Genomic DNA, 15,223 nt, shown 5'->3' on the forward strand with positions numbered 1-15,223 from the left:
TTTTCATGACGTCTGCTCCCTCTTCCAGTTTTGGGCTCTGGCTGCCAGGCGGTTTCGTTTTCAGCTTTCTTTGCACGGCAGCCATTTTTTACGATTTGTTTGTAGTTTCTGACGCTTCCCTCCGACTCTAAAGATTGCTCCCATGCTGTCGGCAATCAAGTAAGCCTCTCAAAACACACTTGCTGTATTTTCCTCCCTCTTTTCCCCCTTCGTCTCGCTTATCAGTCTTTTTGCATAAGAGGCATCCCTCTTTACGATCCGCTTTCCCGGGGGGGGGGTAATTTGCTTTTTATAGCCGTCCGCTTAGTTTGAACTCACGTTCATTGTCGGTCATTTCTCTGACCTCGCTTGCTTCAACGCTGTTCCGCTCGATCTCCAGCGCTTGTCCTGGTCAAACCAGCTTGTGCCCAAAGGCCACGCAGCGGCCGGACCGTCAGGGCGGAGGGGAGCTTCAATTCTCTGGCTTTATGCCATCAAAGAGTCTACCCCTCAAAAGCCCTCTGGTCTGGAGCCTATCCCAAAGGCTCCGTGGGGGGCGCTACTTGAGGTAGCGCCCCTCCAACCCGCTGGTGTGCCAATCGTTCCCCCACGGTCCTGGGAGAACATCCGCCATTGCTGCTCCATAAACTGGAAGTCACACACCACCTAATTCTCAAGGCATTTATTATTTTAAAAGGAAAGGGTCTTGACCCATATTCCAGTTTCCAGCTACAAGTATGGACGGCTTCAAAAGGGAATTGGATAAAAATATGGAGCAGAGGTGCATCAGTGGCTACTGGCCACAAGGTATAGATGGGAACTCTCAGGCTGGGGCAAGTGATGCTCTATATTCTTGGTGCTTGGGGGGGCAACAGTGGGAGGGCTTCTAGTGCCTGGCCCCACTGCTGGACCTCCTGATGGCACCTGGTTTTTTTGGCCACTGTGTGCCACAGAGTGATGGACTGGATGGGCCATTGGCCTGATCCAACACTGGCTTCTCTTATGTTCTTATAGGAACTCTCTGTCTGGGGCAAGGGATGCTCTGTATTCTTGGTGCTTTGGGGGGTGTGTGGCAAGAGTGGGAGGGCTTCTAGTGTCCTGGCCCCACTGCTGGACCTCCTGATGGCACCTGGTATTTTTGGCCACTGTGTGCCACAGAGTGATGGACTGGATGGGCCATTGGCCTGATCCAACATTGGCTTCTCTAATGTTCTTATGTTCAGCACGGTATGAAAACACACTAGACTTTTCACATGCATTTCAATACATCTTCTCAATTAACTAATATATTACAGAAAATGTTAACGTTAAAGTAATTGATTATTTTCTTTTGCCATGATGACTAAGAACAATATAGTTCTTGAAGCACTTTTTTTTTTTTACTGTCCCATGTAAAGCAATCACTTTCTGAGCATGCCCAAATAACTCGTAATCCCTGGTATCAGCTACATGGGCTTAAAGCAGAGACCTTGAACCTGGAAGACTTCAACCAGTTCCATTTTACTTGGCTCCGCCCTGAAAGAAGATGATTGGCTAACGCTGACCCATGCTGTGTATAAATGCCTTTGAGTCTCCTGGAATATCTTTTCTTTGTAAATCAGTGGGTTTAGAAGAGCACAACTTTGCTTCGTAAATCTAAAATAATTGCAGCCCATCTTAACGCCAACTTCAACTTTGTCCAAATTAAGTTCATTTATTCTGCAAATCTTGTTACTTAATTGATTCATACCTGCACTGCTCAATACCGTAGTTATCCTTTCCTTGGTTGTTGGGACTGCTGGGGGAGGGGTTTCCCCAAAAATCTCCCCACTAGATTTATAAGTTATGTAGAAACATGTATAGAAGCCTCAGCTACCGTAACCTGCGATGATTTCGCAGCATCCTTGGTTATTTCAGGAGTGTTGCACTGTCCAAAAAAGGGGTCAGGATTTATTGCGTCTCATCTAATACCTGATTCTCTAACTGGAAAATGCAGGGATTGATCTGGGGTCTTCTGCATACTGACTAGATGCTCCTCCACTGGGCTGCAGCCCCTCCCCAATTGTGAACACACACGAAGTGGCCATATGTTGAGTTGTATCAACTACTGCTTGGTCCTTGCTGCTGGACATGCTGGGGATTGAACCTGCAACCTTCTGCATGCAATTCAGATGTTCTACCACTGAGCCACCCACCCCCACCCCCACCCCACCCCCCACCCTGTATACCTGTGATGGCTTTTTCGTGCACTCCTTGAAATATTCCTCCAGCGTGGGGTTGGGCTGGGGCTTGACTCGCTTCACTTGCTTGATGCCCAGAGCATTTGCCAGAGGAATAGCAATACATCTGGAAAAACAGAAAGGAGGGGGGTTTGTTTGGAAGATGCAAACACTTCCAGAAGCAGGAACTGGGGATTCCGGGACGTCAGGGACAAAGGGCTGGTTTTGCACTTACTGAAGCACTGTCTCCATCAACAGCACTTGATCTTTCAACAATGTGAGTGAATGGTACCCATTCTCTAATGTGGGAGAAGGGAGAGAAAGGAGTGGTGCTTGGAGACACAACTGGAAACTGGGGAGATAAAACCAGTTCCGAGCCTCTCATGATCCCAGTAGCTGGAACAGAGGTCTTTCTTTCTTTCTTTCTTTCTTTCTTTCTTTCTTTCTTTCTTTCTTTCTTTCTCTCTCTCTCTCTCTCTCTCTCTCTCTCTCTCTCTCTCTCTCTCTCTTTCTCTCTCTCTCTTTCTTTCTTTCTCTCTTTCTTTCTTTCTTTCTCTCTTTCTCTTTCTCTCTCTCTCTCTCTCTCTTTCTTTCTTTCTTTCTTTCTTTCTTTCTTTCTTTCTTTCTTTCTTTCTTTCTTTCTTTCTTTCTAATGGTCTCAAACAGCTGCTGAGAGTTTATATTTAAATGACTAATGGAAAGCTACCCACACATCGGGTCTTTTCCACATTTGCTGGCCACTCTGGATTTTCTCCGTGTTTGAGTTGAGGCAATTTAAGTCCTTGGAAAAAAACAGCCTCCAAATAACCCGGGGCAACAGCAGGCTGAAGCCGGGCTGACCACTGAAGGGAGGTTATGTAATGCAGAATGGGGGGAAAAAACTGGATGAAAAAGAAGGTTGAATTTGATTTTAGTGCAGAATGGGGGGGGGGGATGACCCTGAATTAAAATGACTGAATTCGATTTTAGTGCAGAATTGCTTGGAGGACACTGCGGTGAACATGGATTAAAATTTCTGAACCTCTCCTTTCAATCCACGTTCACCACAGTGTCCTACAAGCAATTCTGCACTAAAATCGAATTCAACCTTCTTTTTATTCTGGGTCCCCCCTCCCTCCATTCTGTATTACATTACCTCTCTCCAGGGCTATTTTGGGGCAGGAACGCACAGGAACGGAGTTCCGGCTGGCTCCCAAGTTGGCCACGCCCAGCAGGAACTCATTAGCATAACAGGCCACACCTAACAGCAGAAACTCATTAGGATTGGCTACATTAGGGGTGTGTGGCCTAACATGCAAAGGAGTTCCTGCTACAAAAAAAGGCCCTGGGTTTTGACAACAAACAAGGTAAACAGAATAACAAGCAAAAGGTGGGTGTGGCTGGATAACCACACTTCTGGTAACATGGGGGTGCGGCCTAATATGCTAATGAGCTGTGCTGTCAGGGGTGTGGCCTAATATGCTAATGTGTTTCTGCTGTTGGGTGTGGCCTATTATGCTAATGAGTTCCTGCTGGGCTTTTTCTACAAAAAGAGCCCTGTCTCTCTCCATTGATCAGCCTGGTTTCAGCCTGCTGTCGCCCAAGGTTATTCGGATGCTGTTTTGCTGCGGACTTAAATTGCCGCACTGAGAATATCCGGAGTGGCAGGCAAATGTGGAAAGGACCATAATGGGACCTCCCCAACAAAATATGATATCGTTTATGCAGTTGTTTTAGATCTTTCTGTATTTCTACAATGGCAGCCAAAAATCTACATTGCTCAGTCGCCTAAAGGTCTCAGCAGTTGGAGAAGCAGAGTCTTTACTTCGTAGGGGGGAAATCAGCTCCTGTCTCAATTTTAAAAAAATCAGGGCAGCTTAAAAGTATGTGGGCAATAGAGCCTGTTTTCTTGTGGTACTGAACCCAACATGAGCCACTGAGAACTGACCCATTCCCTATCAAAGCGGACCAACATTTTACTTGTCCTTTCTCTCTGTATCTATTATAACTGCCCTATCTCTATCTATCTCTCTGTACCTGTTATATCTTCCCTACTATCTCTACCTCTGTATCCAGGGGTCATTTCCTGCAGGAGCGCACAGGAGCGGCGCTCCGGCAGTAAAGAGCCCAGGGGGCGGGCACATGCAACAAGCCCCGCACCCTGCTCCCAGCAGCCCTCAGTCAGAGCAAGAAGCAGCTAGGTAAACTGCAGATCCTCCCCCACCCCCCCAGTCCAAAACAGTCCAATGGTACCTTTAAGACCAAGTTTTATTCAGATACAAGCCCTCCCTCCTCTGTGAGGACAGATCTGCACTCCCCCACCCAATAGCTAGCAATCCAAAACAGTCCAGTGGAGCCTGAGCGGTGGGTGTTGCCTTCTGACACACTTCTGGTTATGTCAGGGGGTGTGGCATATGCAAATAAGTTATCCTAATGAGTTATGCTAATGAGCTCCTGCACCTCTTTTTCTACAAAATGACCCCTGTCTGTATCTATCTCTCGGTATTTATTGTGTCTGCCCTATCTCTCCATCTCTTTGTGTATCTGTTATATCCCCAGGGCCACCAAGTGTGTGTGAGGGATTGAAGAGACAAAATTCCTGAGGCCCAAGTCAACTGGAAGGCCTGCAAAGCCAGTGTCGGGCTGCAGTCACAGAACACATTTACTTTTTCTTCTAATCCGGTTCTGCACTATAGCCATTAGAGGTGGAGGGAAGAGTGAGCACAACCAGGGGGCATTTCCTACAGGAGCACGCAAGAGCGGAGCTCTGGCAGTAAAGAGTCCAGGGGGCGGGCACATGCAACAAGCCCCACCCCCTGCTCCCAGCAGCCCTCAGTCAGAGCAAGAAGCAGCCAGGTAAGCTGCAGAGCGCCCCCCTGCCCCCCGAATCCAAAACAGTCCAGTGGCACCTTTAAGACCAGGTTTTATTCAGGTACAAGCTCTCCCTCCTCTGTGAGGACAGATCTGCACTTCCCCCCCTCCCCCGATAGCTAGCAATCCAAAACAGTCCAATGGAGCCTGAGTGGTGGGTGTTGCCTTCTGACACACCTCCGGTGATATCAGGGGCGTGGCATATGCAAATAGGTTGTGCTACTGAATTATGCTAATGAGCTCCGGCACCTCTTTTTCTACGAAATGACCCCTGAGCACAGCAAACAGGAGTTGTCCTGACTCTGTTGGCTGGGCCTTTCTACAAAGTTTATTTGGCAGCTCAGGGAAAACCTTGCTTCTCAGATCCTGCTAAATCCATCACCATTGGAGCAAGACAAAACAACCTAGGATAAGCTATAGTCTTTCTCAGGATGCAGCTTCCTAATAAAGTCATTCTCCCCAGTAGTCTATGGTTTCCCTCTTCCTTGAGTTCCACCCAGCTCCATAGTTTTGTCTGCACAGCCAGATCTTGCAAAGGGGCAGCCCTGTTAGTGCAAGGTAGTAAAATAGAAAGTCCTTTTGTTGTCTTTTCCTTAATTTGTGCAACTTTTCTCCACTCTTTGTCCTCCTTCATTTTGCTCTCTTCTCTTCCTGATCTACCTTTCCTCTATCCTCACCACTAATTCCATCCCTCCACCCATTTTTCAGTCTTCGTCTCAATTCCTTCTGATCCGTCCTGGCTGGCAACTTAGAATGTATCTAATAGTAGGATAGCAGCAAACCTTTGTTGGTATTATGAACAGAAGGGGGGGAGATAATATCTCCCCATAATCTAAAAGTAGTAAAAGGATGCTCCCCCCATATGGTCCCTTAACATGCATGATAATAGAATGTCAATCTGATTTAGTGGTAATAAGCTAAGGTAGAACTTAGTTTAGCTTCCATTGTAAATAGCATGGGCGAGTGGGTCTGGAGATAACCTGGGCCAAGCTATTCCGATTCTTTTCATCTTTGGCCCTCAAACTCCTGGAGCTGGTGGCTTGAGATTCCTAGTTCTATTTTCTGATCAGTTATGCCTGCCACGAATGGACAGACAGATGGGTATGCAGATTATTTTATTATAGATGCATAGTAACAGCCAGAATATCTGGAAATAGCCTGGGCCAGGAGCTTGGGAGTATAGTGGTAGCTATGGTAACAGCGTTCCGTGCGCCTTGGTGTTTAGTCATGCCGGCCACATAACCACGGAAATGTCTTTGGACAGCGCTGGCTCTTCGGCTTTGAAACGGAGATGAGCACCGCAACCCTAGAGCCGGATTCGACTGGCTTTCGAGCAAGGGAACCTTTACCTTTACCTTTATGGTATCACTAAGCTTTTATTGCTGAAACTGCACTAACTCTAGCACTTTTTAACAGTCCAGGAACTTTGTTTGCTTCAAGTGATTTTAATCTCAGGCAGAAGTTTATTAAAGGTATGAGCATCCGTGTGCAAGGCACACTTTTTCAAATACATTGGAATGGTAGGTAAGGTTTAAACTTATAGACAGGGACTTAACAGCAAATTACCATTTCAATGTATTTGAAAAAATGTACCTTGCAAACAAAAGCTCACGCCTTGAATAAACCTTTGTTGGTCTTAAAGGTGCCACTGGACCCTAAATTTGTTCTACTGCTTCAGACCAACACGGCTGACTACCTGGATTAATCTCAGACAGTGAGAAGAACTAGTCACAGAAAAAAAGTAGGATAAGGTTGAAATCGGCCTTCTCATCTTGCTTTAGGTAAAGGTTTCCCTTGCTCAAAAGCCAGTCGAGTCCGACTCTAGGGTTGCAGTGCTCATCTCCATTTCCAAGCTGAAGAGCCAGCGCTGTCCGAAGACGTTTCCGTGGTTATGTGGCCGGCATGACTAGATACCGAGGCGCACAGAATGCTGTTACCTTCCCACCAAAGCAGTACCTATTTATCTACTTGCAATATCTTGCTTTCAGACTCCTAGGATTGGCAGGAGCTGGGGCCAGAGACGGGAGTTCACTCCATCATGCGGCACACTTGGGTCTCGAACTGCTGAACGACCGACCTTCCACAGCCTGCAGTTCAGCATCTTAACCACTTGAGCCGCCGCAGCTCCCTCATCTTGCTTTACCGGATGTATTTTATATGCACCTGCAAATCTGTACCCATGTTGCTTATCTCTTATTAGTTGTTAACCAATCAGTTACTTAATATTACTTGATGATGATAGACAAGGTTTAGAGATAAGAACTGATATTCGTCAATAAATATGCACTCTTGTGACAAGCAAATTAGATTTCTCTCAATGGAAGTCCCAGAAGAGGAACCAGCGAGATTACCTGATGGGTAACTTGGGCTTTTTGATTACCCCTAAAAGCCGTGAGACAAACAGCTGGAAACTGATTTGCATTTAAAAGCTCTTACTTGCTAAAAAGCAATACTAGGTGCTTTGATAATTTTATTGCTTACTTTCACAGTAATTGTAGGGGTTAACTAGAACTGTACTCAAGCTTGTCATTCTTTTTATCTGTTAAAAAACATCTTCGCTATTTTGCATACTAATTTAACAAGCCACCATGTATATATAAGGGTGTGATATGTAATTCCATTTCATTGTCTGATGAAGAGTGCTTTGCACACGAAAGCTCACACCTTGAATAAAACTTTGTTGGTCTTAAAGGTGCCTGACTGGACTCGGACTTTGTACTCATCCCCTTATTCTTTTATATTATTGGAATTAAATGCTGTTAATCGGCCTTTAATTAGATAAATCCAAGGGAACTCTGTGCTAAACATTTTGAGCAGGCGGAGCTGGAAAAAAAGTGTCAAGTTCAGATTCTCTAATGGGATGCAGGAGGCCACACCCACTGACATCACCGGAAGTGCGTCATAAGGCCACACACCCCGCCCCCAACGGTCCCGGCCGCCGCCGCCGGCATTGCAGCTCCACTGCCGAGCCCCATGAGGGGCCCAGCGGTGGACCTGCAAGGCCGGCGGGAGTGCAAGGAAGCCCCGCGAAGGCCCTCCCTGGCCCCAGGCAGGCAGGGGTGGGGAGAGGCAGGGAGGAAGCAACTTACCCTCCCTCTTCTCCTGCCTCCTCCTGGCTGAATGAGGGCCGGAAGCAGGGGGCGGGGCTTCATCATGTGCTCCCTCGTACCTCACCCGGGGGAACTGTGATCCCCCACGATCCCCCCTGAAATGACCTCTGGCCACTGGGAACCCCAACGCAGCTAGCGGCAGACATCAAATTAAGCTTGGCCCAAAAAGGTACGCTCTAAATTAGTTAGCTAGTTGAGAGTTCAAAAAGACCTGTTGGGGCAGCAAGGAGAAAACACAAGACAGAACCCTTTTGGGGAAACTGCTCAAGGTGTTCGTTCTGCTGCTGCTCTCATTGTACCTTTAAAAATAACTGCAAATGTGCTGGAAGCATCTTCCCATCCATCCTGCATCCTTGGAGCTTAGAAAGGGAACCAACCCACCGCCTTACCTTTCGACAAAGAATCTGACAAGCAGCATCACAAAGGCTAAAGGGATGGTGGCATATAAATGCTGTGGTTTGGGGAAGACCAGTCCATCGTGGTCTTCATAGTTTGCCCACGTACAGTTGATGGGCATCCAAATGTTCTCCCACCAAAACCAGCTGTTCAAGGTCTTTAGTATGTGTGTCATTCTGGGGGGTGGGGACAAGGAGAAAAAAAGAAAGATATCAAATTAGTCCTGGAGAAACTTGTTTGCTCATAAACGACAAATGCACACTGAGCTGGCCCCTGTTTGTCACATTTCCAGATGGAGAAGCAAAGATTTTTCAGCCGTCGCAAATCAGCAGAGCTAAGTCATCCGCCCGAATGCATTTCTGCATGCTTGTTACAGAAACAATGCCTTGGCCTATGTCAGACCACAGATTAACCTTCCTGCTCTCAAGCTCTGCATCGCACTTTCTGAAATTTCTGCATGGCTACCACTTTCACCTGTATGTCACATGGAGACATAAAGCTGCTTGATACTGAATCAGACCACTGGTCCAACTAGGTCAGTGTTGTTAGCCTAGAAGGGGCCCTGCAGAGTCTTAGGCAGAGATCTTTCATACCATATGCAAAAGACCAGAGATGCTGGGGATTTTATTTTTATTTTTTATTTATTTATTATTGAGATTTATATCCCGCCCCATCCAATATTCAGCTCGGGGCGGCTTACAAGATTAAAATAGAAATACAAACAACAAAATTAAAACAGTATATCCAATATAAAAATTTGGTGCTGAAATAATTTACATAAAATCCAAGATGGACGACGTCCCACACTGGCGGGCCAAATTCTTCACAGTAGGAGCACCAGGGAGAATGTTCCCCCAGTCCTATTGGGCGACATCCACCCCTACATGGGGTGGTGGTTGGGATATCATTGATGGAACAGTGGCGGCGGCGGCTCCCCCTCAAAGGCCTGGCGGAAGAGCTCCGTCTTGCAGGCCCTGCGGAACTGCACTAGGTCCCGCAGGGCCCGAGTTTCTTCCGGGAGCTCATTCCACCAGGTGGGAGCCGCCACCGAAAACGCCCTAGTCCTGGTTTGGGTCAACTTCACTTCCCGGGGGCCTGGGATCTCCAGGCGATGGAAGTTCCCAGATCTCAGTGCTCTCGAGGGAATATACGGGGAGAGGCGGTTCCTTAGGTAGGCCGGACCCTGGCCATTCAGGGCTTTAAAGGTAAGCACCAGCACTTTGAAACAAATCCGGTATGCTATAGGCAGCCAGTGCAGCGCATGCAGCACCGGTCGGATGTGGTCTCGCCTGGAGAGACCCATCAGCAACTTTGCTGCAGCATTCTGCACTAGCTGCAGCTTCCGGATTTGCGACAAAGGCAGCCCCATGTAGAGAGCGTTACAGTAGTCTAACCTCAGGGTGACCGTCGCTTGGATCTCTGTGGCCAGGTCATCACGGTCAAGGAAAGGGACCAACTACCGAGCCAGCCGAAGGTGGTAAAAGGCCGACTTGATAGTGGCTGCCACCTGGGCCTCCATCATTAAGGAGGAATCCAGGAGCACACCCAAACTCCTAACTTCCCGCGCAGGCACCAATGGTATCCCGCCAAAGGTCGGGAGAGGGTGTCCCAACTCCCGGTCGATCCGACCCAGGCCCAGGACCTCTGTCTTTGCCGGGTTTCGTTTCAACCGACTCAGTCTGAGCCATCCAGCCACAGCTTGCAATGCCCGCGAGAGGTCATCAGGACTAGAGTCTGACTCGCCGTCCAACATCAGATAGAGCTGGGTGTCATCAGCATATTGATGACACCCAAGCCCATACCTCCGGGCAATCTGGGCGAGGGGGCGCATGTAGATGTTAAACAACATCGGGAACAGCACCGCCCCCTGAGGCACGCCACATTCAAGGGAGCGCCTCTGGGACTGCTGCCCCCCTATAGCCACCCTCTGTTCCCGACCTTGGAGAAAAGAGGCGAGCCATTGAAGGGCAAGCCCCTGAATCCCCACGTCGGCGAGGCGGCGGGCCAGCAACTGGTGGTCAACCATGTCGAACGCCGCCGACAGGTCCAACAACACCAGTGCCGCCACGCCTCCCCGATCCAGATGCCTACAGAGGTCGTCAGTCAGCGCGACCAGTACGGTCTCCGTCCCGTGACCCGGGCGAAAGCCGGACTGGAAGGGATCGAGGATGGAAGCTTCATCCAGGTAGCCCTGTAGCTGTGATGCCACCGCCCTCTCGATAAGTTTGCCTAGAAAAGGCAAATTGGACACCGGCCGATAATTGGCCAATTCGGCCGGGTCCAAAAATGGTTGCCGGGTCCAAAGATGGTTGCCAAACACATGCTTTACCATGGAACCATGGCCCTCTCCAAATATTCAGTATGTGAAGCAGTAACAAGTTTCCAGATCTGGATGGCACATACCCATCTTAAAGAACTCAAATGTGAATATGTTGACCTTCTCACCTGTACAGGTAAACTCAGCTCTAAAATCTAAAATCTAAAAAGAACTCAAATGTGAATATGTTGACCTTCTCACCTGTATAGGTAAAAGGTAAAGGTAAAGGTTCCCTTGCTAGAAAGCCAGTCGAATCCGACATTAGGGTTGTGGTTCTCATCTCCATTTCAAAGCCGAAGAGCCAGCACTGTCCGAAGACATTTCCATGGTCATGTGGCCGGCATGACTAAACACCAAGGCGCACAGAACGCTGTTACCTTCCCACCGAACTGGTACCTATTTATCTACTTGCGATTGCTTGCTTTCGAACTGCTAGGTTGGCAGGAGCTGGAACTAGAGACGGGAGCTCACTCCGTCATGCGGCAACTTGGGTCTCGAACTGCTGAACTACCGACCTTCCACAGCTTGCAGTTCAGCGTCTTAACCACTTGAGCCACCGCAGCTCCTTTGTATAGGTAAACTCAGCTCTAAAATCTGCCTCCCTACTGGACGACTACGAAGGTGCAAACGTAACACTGATTTTTACAAAGGGATCCAGAGGAGATCCAGGAAATTATAGGCCAGTCACTCCAATGTCAACTCTGGGCCAATTTGGGGTGTTAAGTGAAGAGTGTCTTCCATTTTAACGGCAAATAATGCTTTCCGTATAGGAATTCTGTAGTCCTTCCCACCTTGAGTCTCTGCAGATAAGCCGAGATAGGAATGTTTAGATAAATGTTTTAAAATTAGGCTTCTTTCCCATTTTGCTTGAAATGTTTAGGAGGAGATTGCAGCTGCAGTGTCCCCTCATTTTATCTCCACCATAAACACACTAGTCTGAGAGAGAATGGCCATTTCCGCACAGTTCCTTTTGTCACTCTTTTCCCCCTATTGCTTCAGGGTTCCCCTCCCCCTCCCCCCGATGTGTTTTGCTTTCTCTAGTCGTTCCAGAGGGAGCAAAACACATGTGGAGAAGGTGCAGGGGACCCAAAGCAATAGGGGGAAAAGAGTGACAAAAGCGAGAGTGCGGAAGTGGCCAATGGGGCATTTTTTAGAAAGAACAAACAATGGAAGCATCCTGGATGATTAGAAGGACATTATTTTTAAAAAATATTACAATGATAAAAATAGACAAAAAGGAGATACAGAATACACGTAAAATACACGCCATACAAAATTGCAATCCGCCCTGTCTTGTGAACGTAAGAATACTATTCCAACAGTTGTCAAAGTTTCTGTTACATATAATTATACAATCAAATATAATTATACAATCGACAGCTTTGTTTTTTGTATTGCTACTGACCTTAAATGATCAATGGACAAAATTCCTGGAGCCCAAGACAGCTCAAGGGCCCACTAAGACAGAGTCAAGATGCATTCAGCCAAATGCATTTCAGTTTATTTTATTTTGAATGCAATTCTGAGCTACAGCCACTAGGGATGCAGGGAAGTCTGAGCACGGTAAACGGCAGTCACTTTGACCTTTTCAAACTGGCATTTCAGTAACTAGTTGCTAATGGGGTTTTTCTGTCATTTCAGACAGACCTATTTTAGTAACCAGCTGCTAGCAGAATTTATTTACCTGTTCATACAAACCTGCTTATGACTGGTTAGTAAAGTGTGGTTGAGTTGCTTTTGAGGGAAATGGCTTTTTTCCCCATTTTCAACTCCTTTGTTGTGCTTCTGAATCACTGTGGTGTGCTGTTTAAATTATCCATAGCACTTCCTACAATGCCTCTTTCCCCCTCCTGATCTTCCTCAGGCCTTTTAAAAAATGTTCTAAGGTGAGCACTATAGCGCTAAATTAATATAGCTCTTCAATGCTATAGTTGTATGTTGTTCAGTTGAACAGTCGAGTCCAACTCTTCGCAACCCCATGCTATAGTAGCACCATTGAGATGCCTTGACTCCATGGACTCCATTGAGTCAATGCATCTCAATGGTGCCACTATAGCACTGAAGAGCTATAGCAGTTTAGCGCTATAGTGCTCACATTAGAACATTAAGGAAAAGTCTGAGGAGGACTGCATGGCAAAAAATGGCAGGGGGAAAAGTGGCACTGTTTGAAATGTCCATAGTGCTTCAGAGATGGCTCATTTTGTTGTTCAGTCGCACAGTTGAGTCCGACTCTTTGCGACTTCATGGACCAGATCACGCCAGGCCCTCCTGTCTTCCGCTGTCCTCTGAAGTTTGCTCAATTTCATGTTCGTTGCATCTGTGACACTGTCTAACCATCTCATCCTTTGCCGTCCCCGTCTTCTTTGACCTTCAACCTTTCCCAGCATCAGGGTCTTCTCCAGTGAGTGCTCCCTTCTCATTTGGTGGCCAAAGTATTTGAGCTTCAGTTTCATTATCTGGCCTTCCAGGGAACAGTCAGGGTTGATTTCTTTTGGGATTGACTGATTTGATCTTCTTGCAGTCCAAGGGACTCTCAAGAGTCTTCTCCAGCACCATAGTTCAAAAGAATCTATTCTTCGGCGCTCGGCCTTCCTTATAGTCCAACTCTCGCAGCCATACATGACTACTGGGAATACCATTGCTTTGGTAGTCAATCTTTAAAGGTACAATTGTGGTCTTAGGGTACTGTCTCAGTGATGATCTGGTTCTTATAGATCCACATGGGTCAATGCAGGGGTAATTCATGAGGACAACCAGATGGATTTCACCTAGAGAACTGGTGTTGAGTAGTGATGGGCATGAACTGGGAAAATGTGGTATGGTTCATGGTATGCCAGCTTCATGAACCATGAAACATCACAAATAAACCAGTTTCATTTGTGAGGTTTGTGACATGGTAGAACACCCCATCCCGACTCCGTGCCGTTGCTTTTTCCCCCTTCTCAGTATGCGCATCATCGCACACTGCGTAGGGAGCGCTCAGTGCAGAGATACAAATCATTGATCTCTCGTTGAAGCACACCAGAAACATACAGCAAAAACCCCACAACCCCCTCTGTTATGTATTCACTATATTAAATGCAATGTTAAGCTTGAGGTTCAGCCAGGATTCTAAGCTGGAACAATCCTATTGGCTAATGGTAAAATGTAACCAATCAAAGCTGGAGAACTGTGGAGGGAACAGACCTGATTGGACTTTATTGTAAGAACTAGAAATAAGGCCCATTGTGGAAATCAATACAACGGGATGTAGAAAGAGGCTCTGGGAGAGTGCTCTGGCTTTGGGCAAACAGTGTCAGTCTGCTTTTAAAACATGAATCTGGGACCTGCACACCACCAGAATACAGCAGATTCCATATGCAACTGACATTCCAACTGCCTTGCGGGGGGGGGGGGGTTTGGGGTGTGGAATGGAGGGAAGTCCAATCAGCTTCCATATGCAAAAGCCCAGGTTGTCGCAGCAGTTGTGGTGGGGGCGGGACCCGGGCTTTGCCTTCTGATTGGTGGCGATATATGCTGAGGAGCAGTGCCATCAGCCATACACTAAGGGAGTGCATTTTAGAATTAGAACTTTGGCACCCACTATTCAATTATATATAAGGAGAGATACTATTGGTCCTTAACTATTCCTGGGTGTGGCTACATCAGCCCGGGATTGTTTAAAAGGGAGCTATGCTCCACTGTTGTTGTTGTGTGTTCTTCTGATGTTCCTGTTGTTAAATAAAGCTGATTTCACTTCTTACTATGGCGTTGAGTCAATACATGACACCCTCGATTCACCCGCAGTTGCGTCTGTTCACACAGTGGCGGGCTGCCCCCGCAGCTTCCAAGGACTGTGTGATCGTGCAACTTTGGGTCAGATTCCTACGGCACAAATAGCCTCGCTTCCTCCCCACATTGTCTCACGCGTGTGACCACCACCGCACTCTGTTAGCCTTGCCTTTCTGTATGGCTGAAGCAAACCCTTGCCTAACTGAGCAGCTAATCCCAGCAACCAACCCAGCACTGGGGCAAGGCAAAACAAACCAGCACAGCTGATGGCTCCTAAAATAATTACGAGGCTGCAGCCTACTACAAGGTCCTTGTCTTCAGAAGTCTATGGCTTCCCTCTTCCTTTTGTTGCACCCAGCTCCATAGTTTTGTCTGCCCAGCCAGATCTTGCAAAGGGGCACTTAGTGGGTTAAGAACATAAGAGAAGCCCATGTTGGATCAGGCCAATGGCCTATCCAGTCCAACACTCTGTCACACAGTGGCCAAAAATACCAGGTGCCATCAGCAGGTCCACCAGTGGGGCCAGGCCATTAGAAGCCCTCCCACTGTTGCCCCCCCCCGGCACCAAGAATACAGAGCATCACTTGCCCCTGACCGAGAGT

The 15,223-nt window shown here is 47.5% G+C and overlaps 1 protein-coding gene across 1 annotated transcript in view; it reads right to left on the reverse strand.

Moving 5' to 3' along the window:
• LOC107107422 (ceramide synthase 3-like) overlaps window positions 1-15,223 on the reverse strand; it is a 91,147-nt gene that overhangs the window by 52,729 nt on the left and 23,195 nt on the right. Inside the window, exons 2-3 of the mRNA XM_015407721.1 lie at window positions 8,527-8,709; window positions 2,187-2,304 (exon numbers count right to left, since the gene is read on the reverse strand). Of these exons, the coding sequence (XP_015263207.1) occupies window positions 2,187-2,304; window positions 8,527-8,708 (300 nt within the window). The 5' untranslated portion in view covers window position 8,709. The remainder of the gene's footprint in view (window positions 1-2,186; window positions 2,305-8,526; window positions 8,710-15,223) is intronic.

This window comes from Gekko japonicus, unplaced genomic scaffold (genome assembly GCF_001447785.1).
Source record: "Gekko japonicus isolate JY-2015 unplaced genomic scaffold, Gekko_japonicus_V1.1 scaffold1871, whole genome shotgun sequence".
Taxonomy (NCBI): Eukaryota; Metazoa; Chordata; class Lepidosauria; order Squamata; family Gekkonidae; genus Gekko; species Gekko japonicus.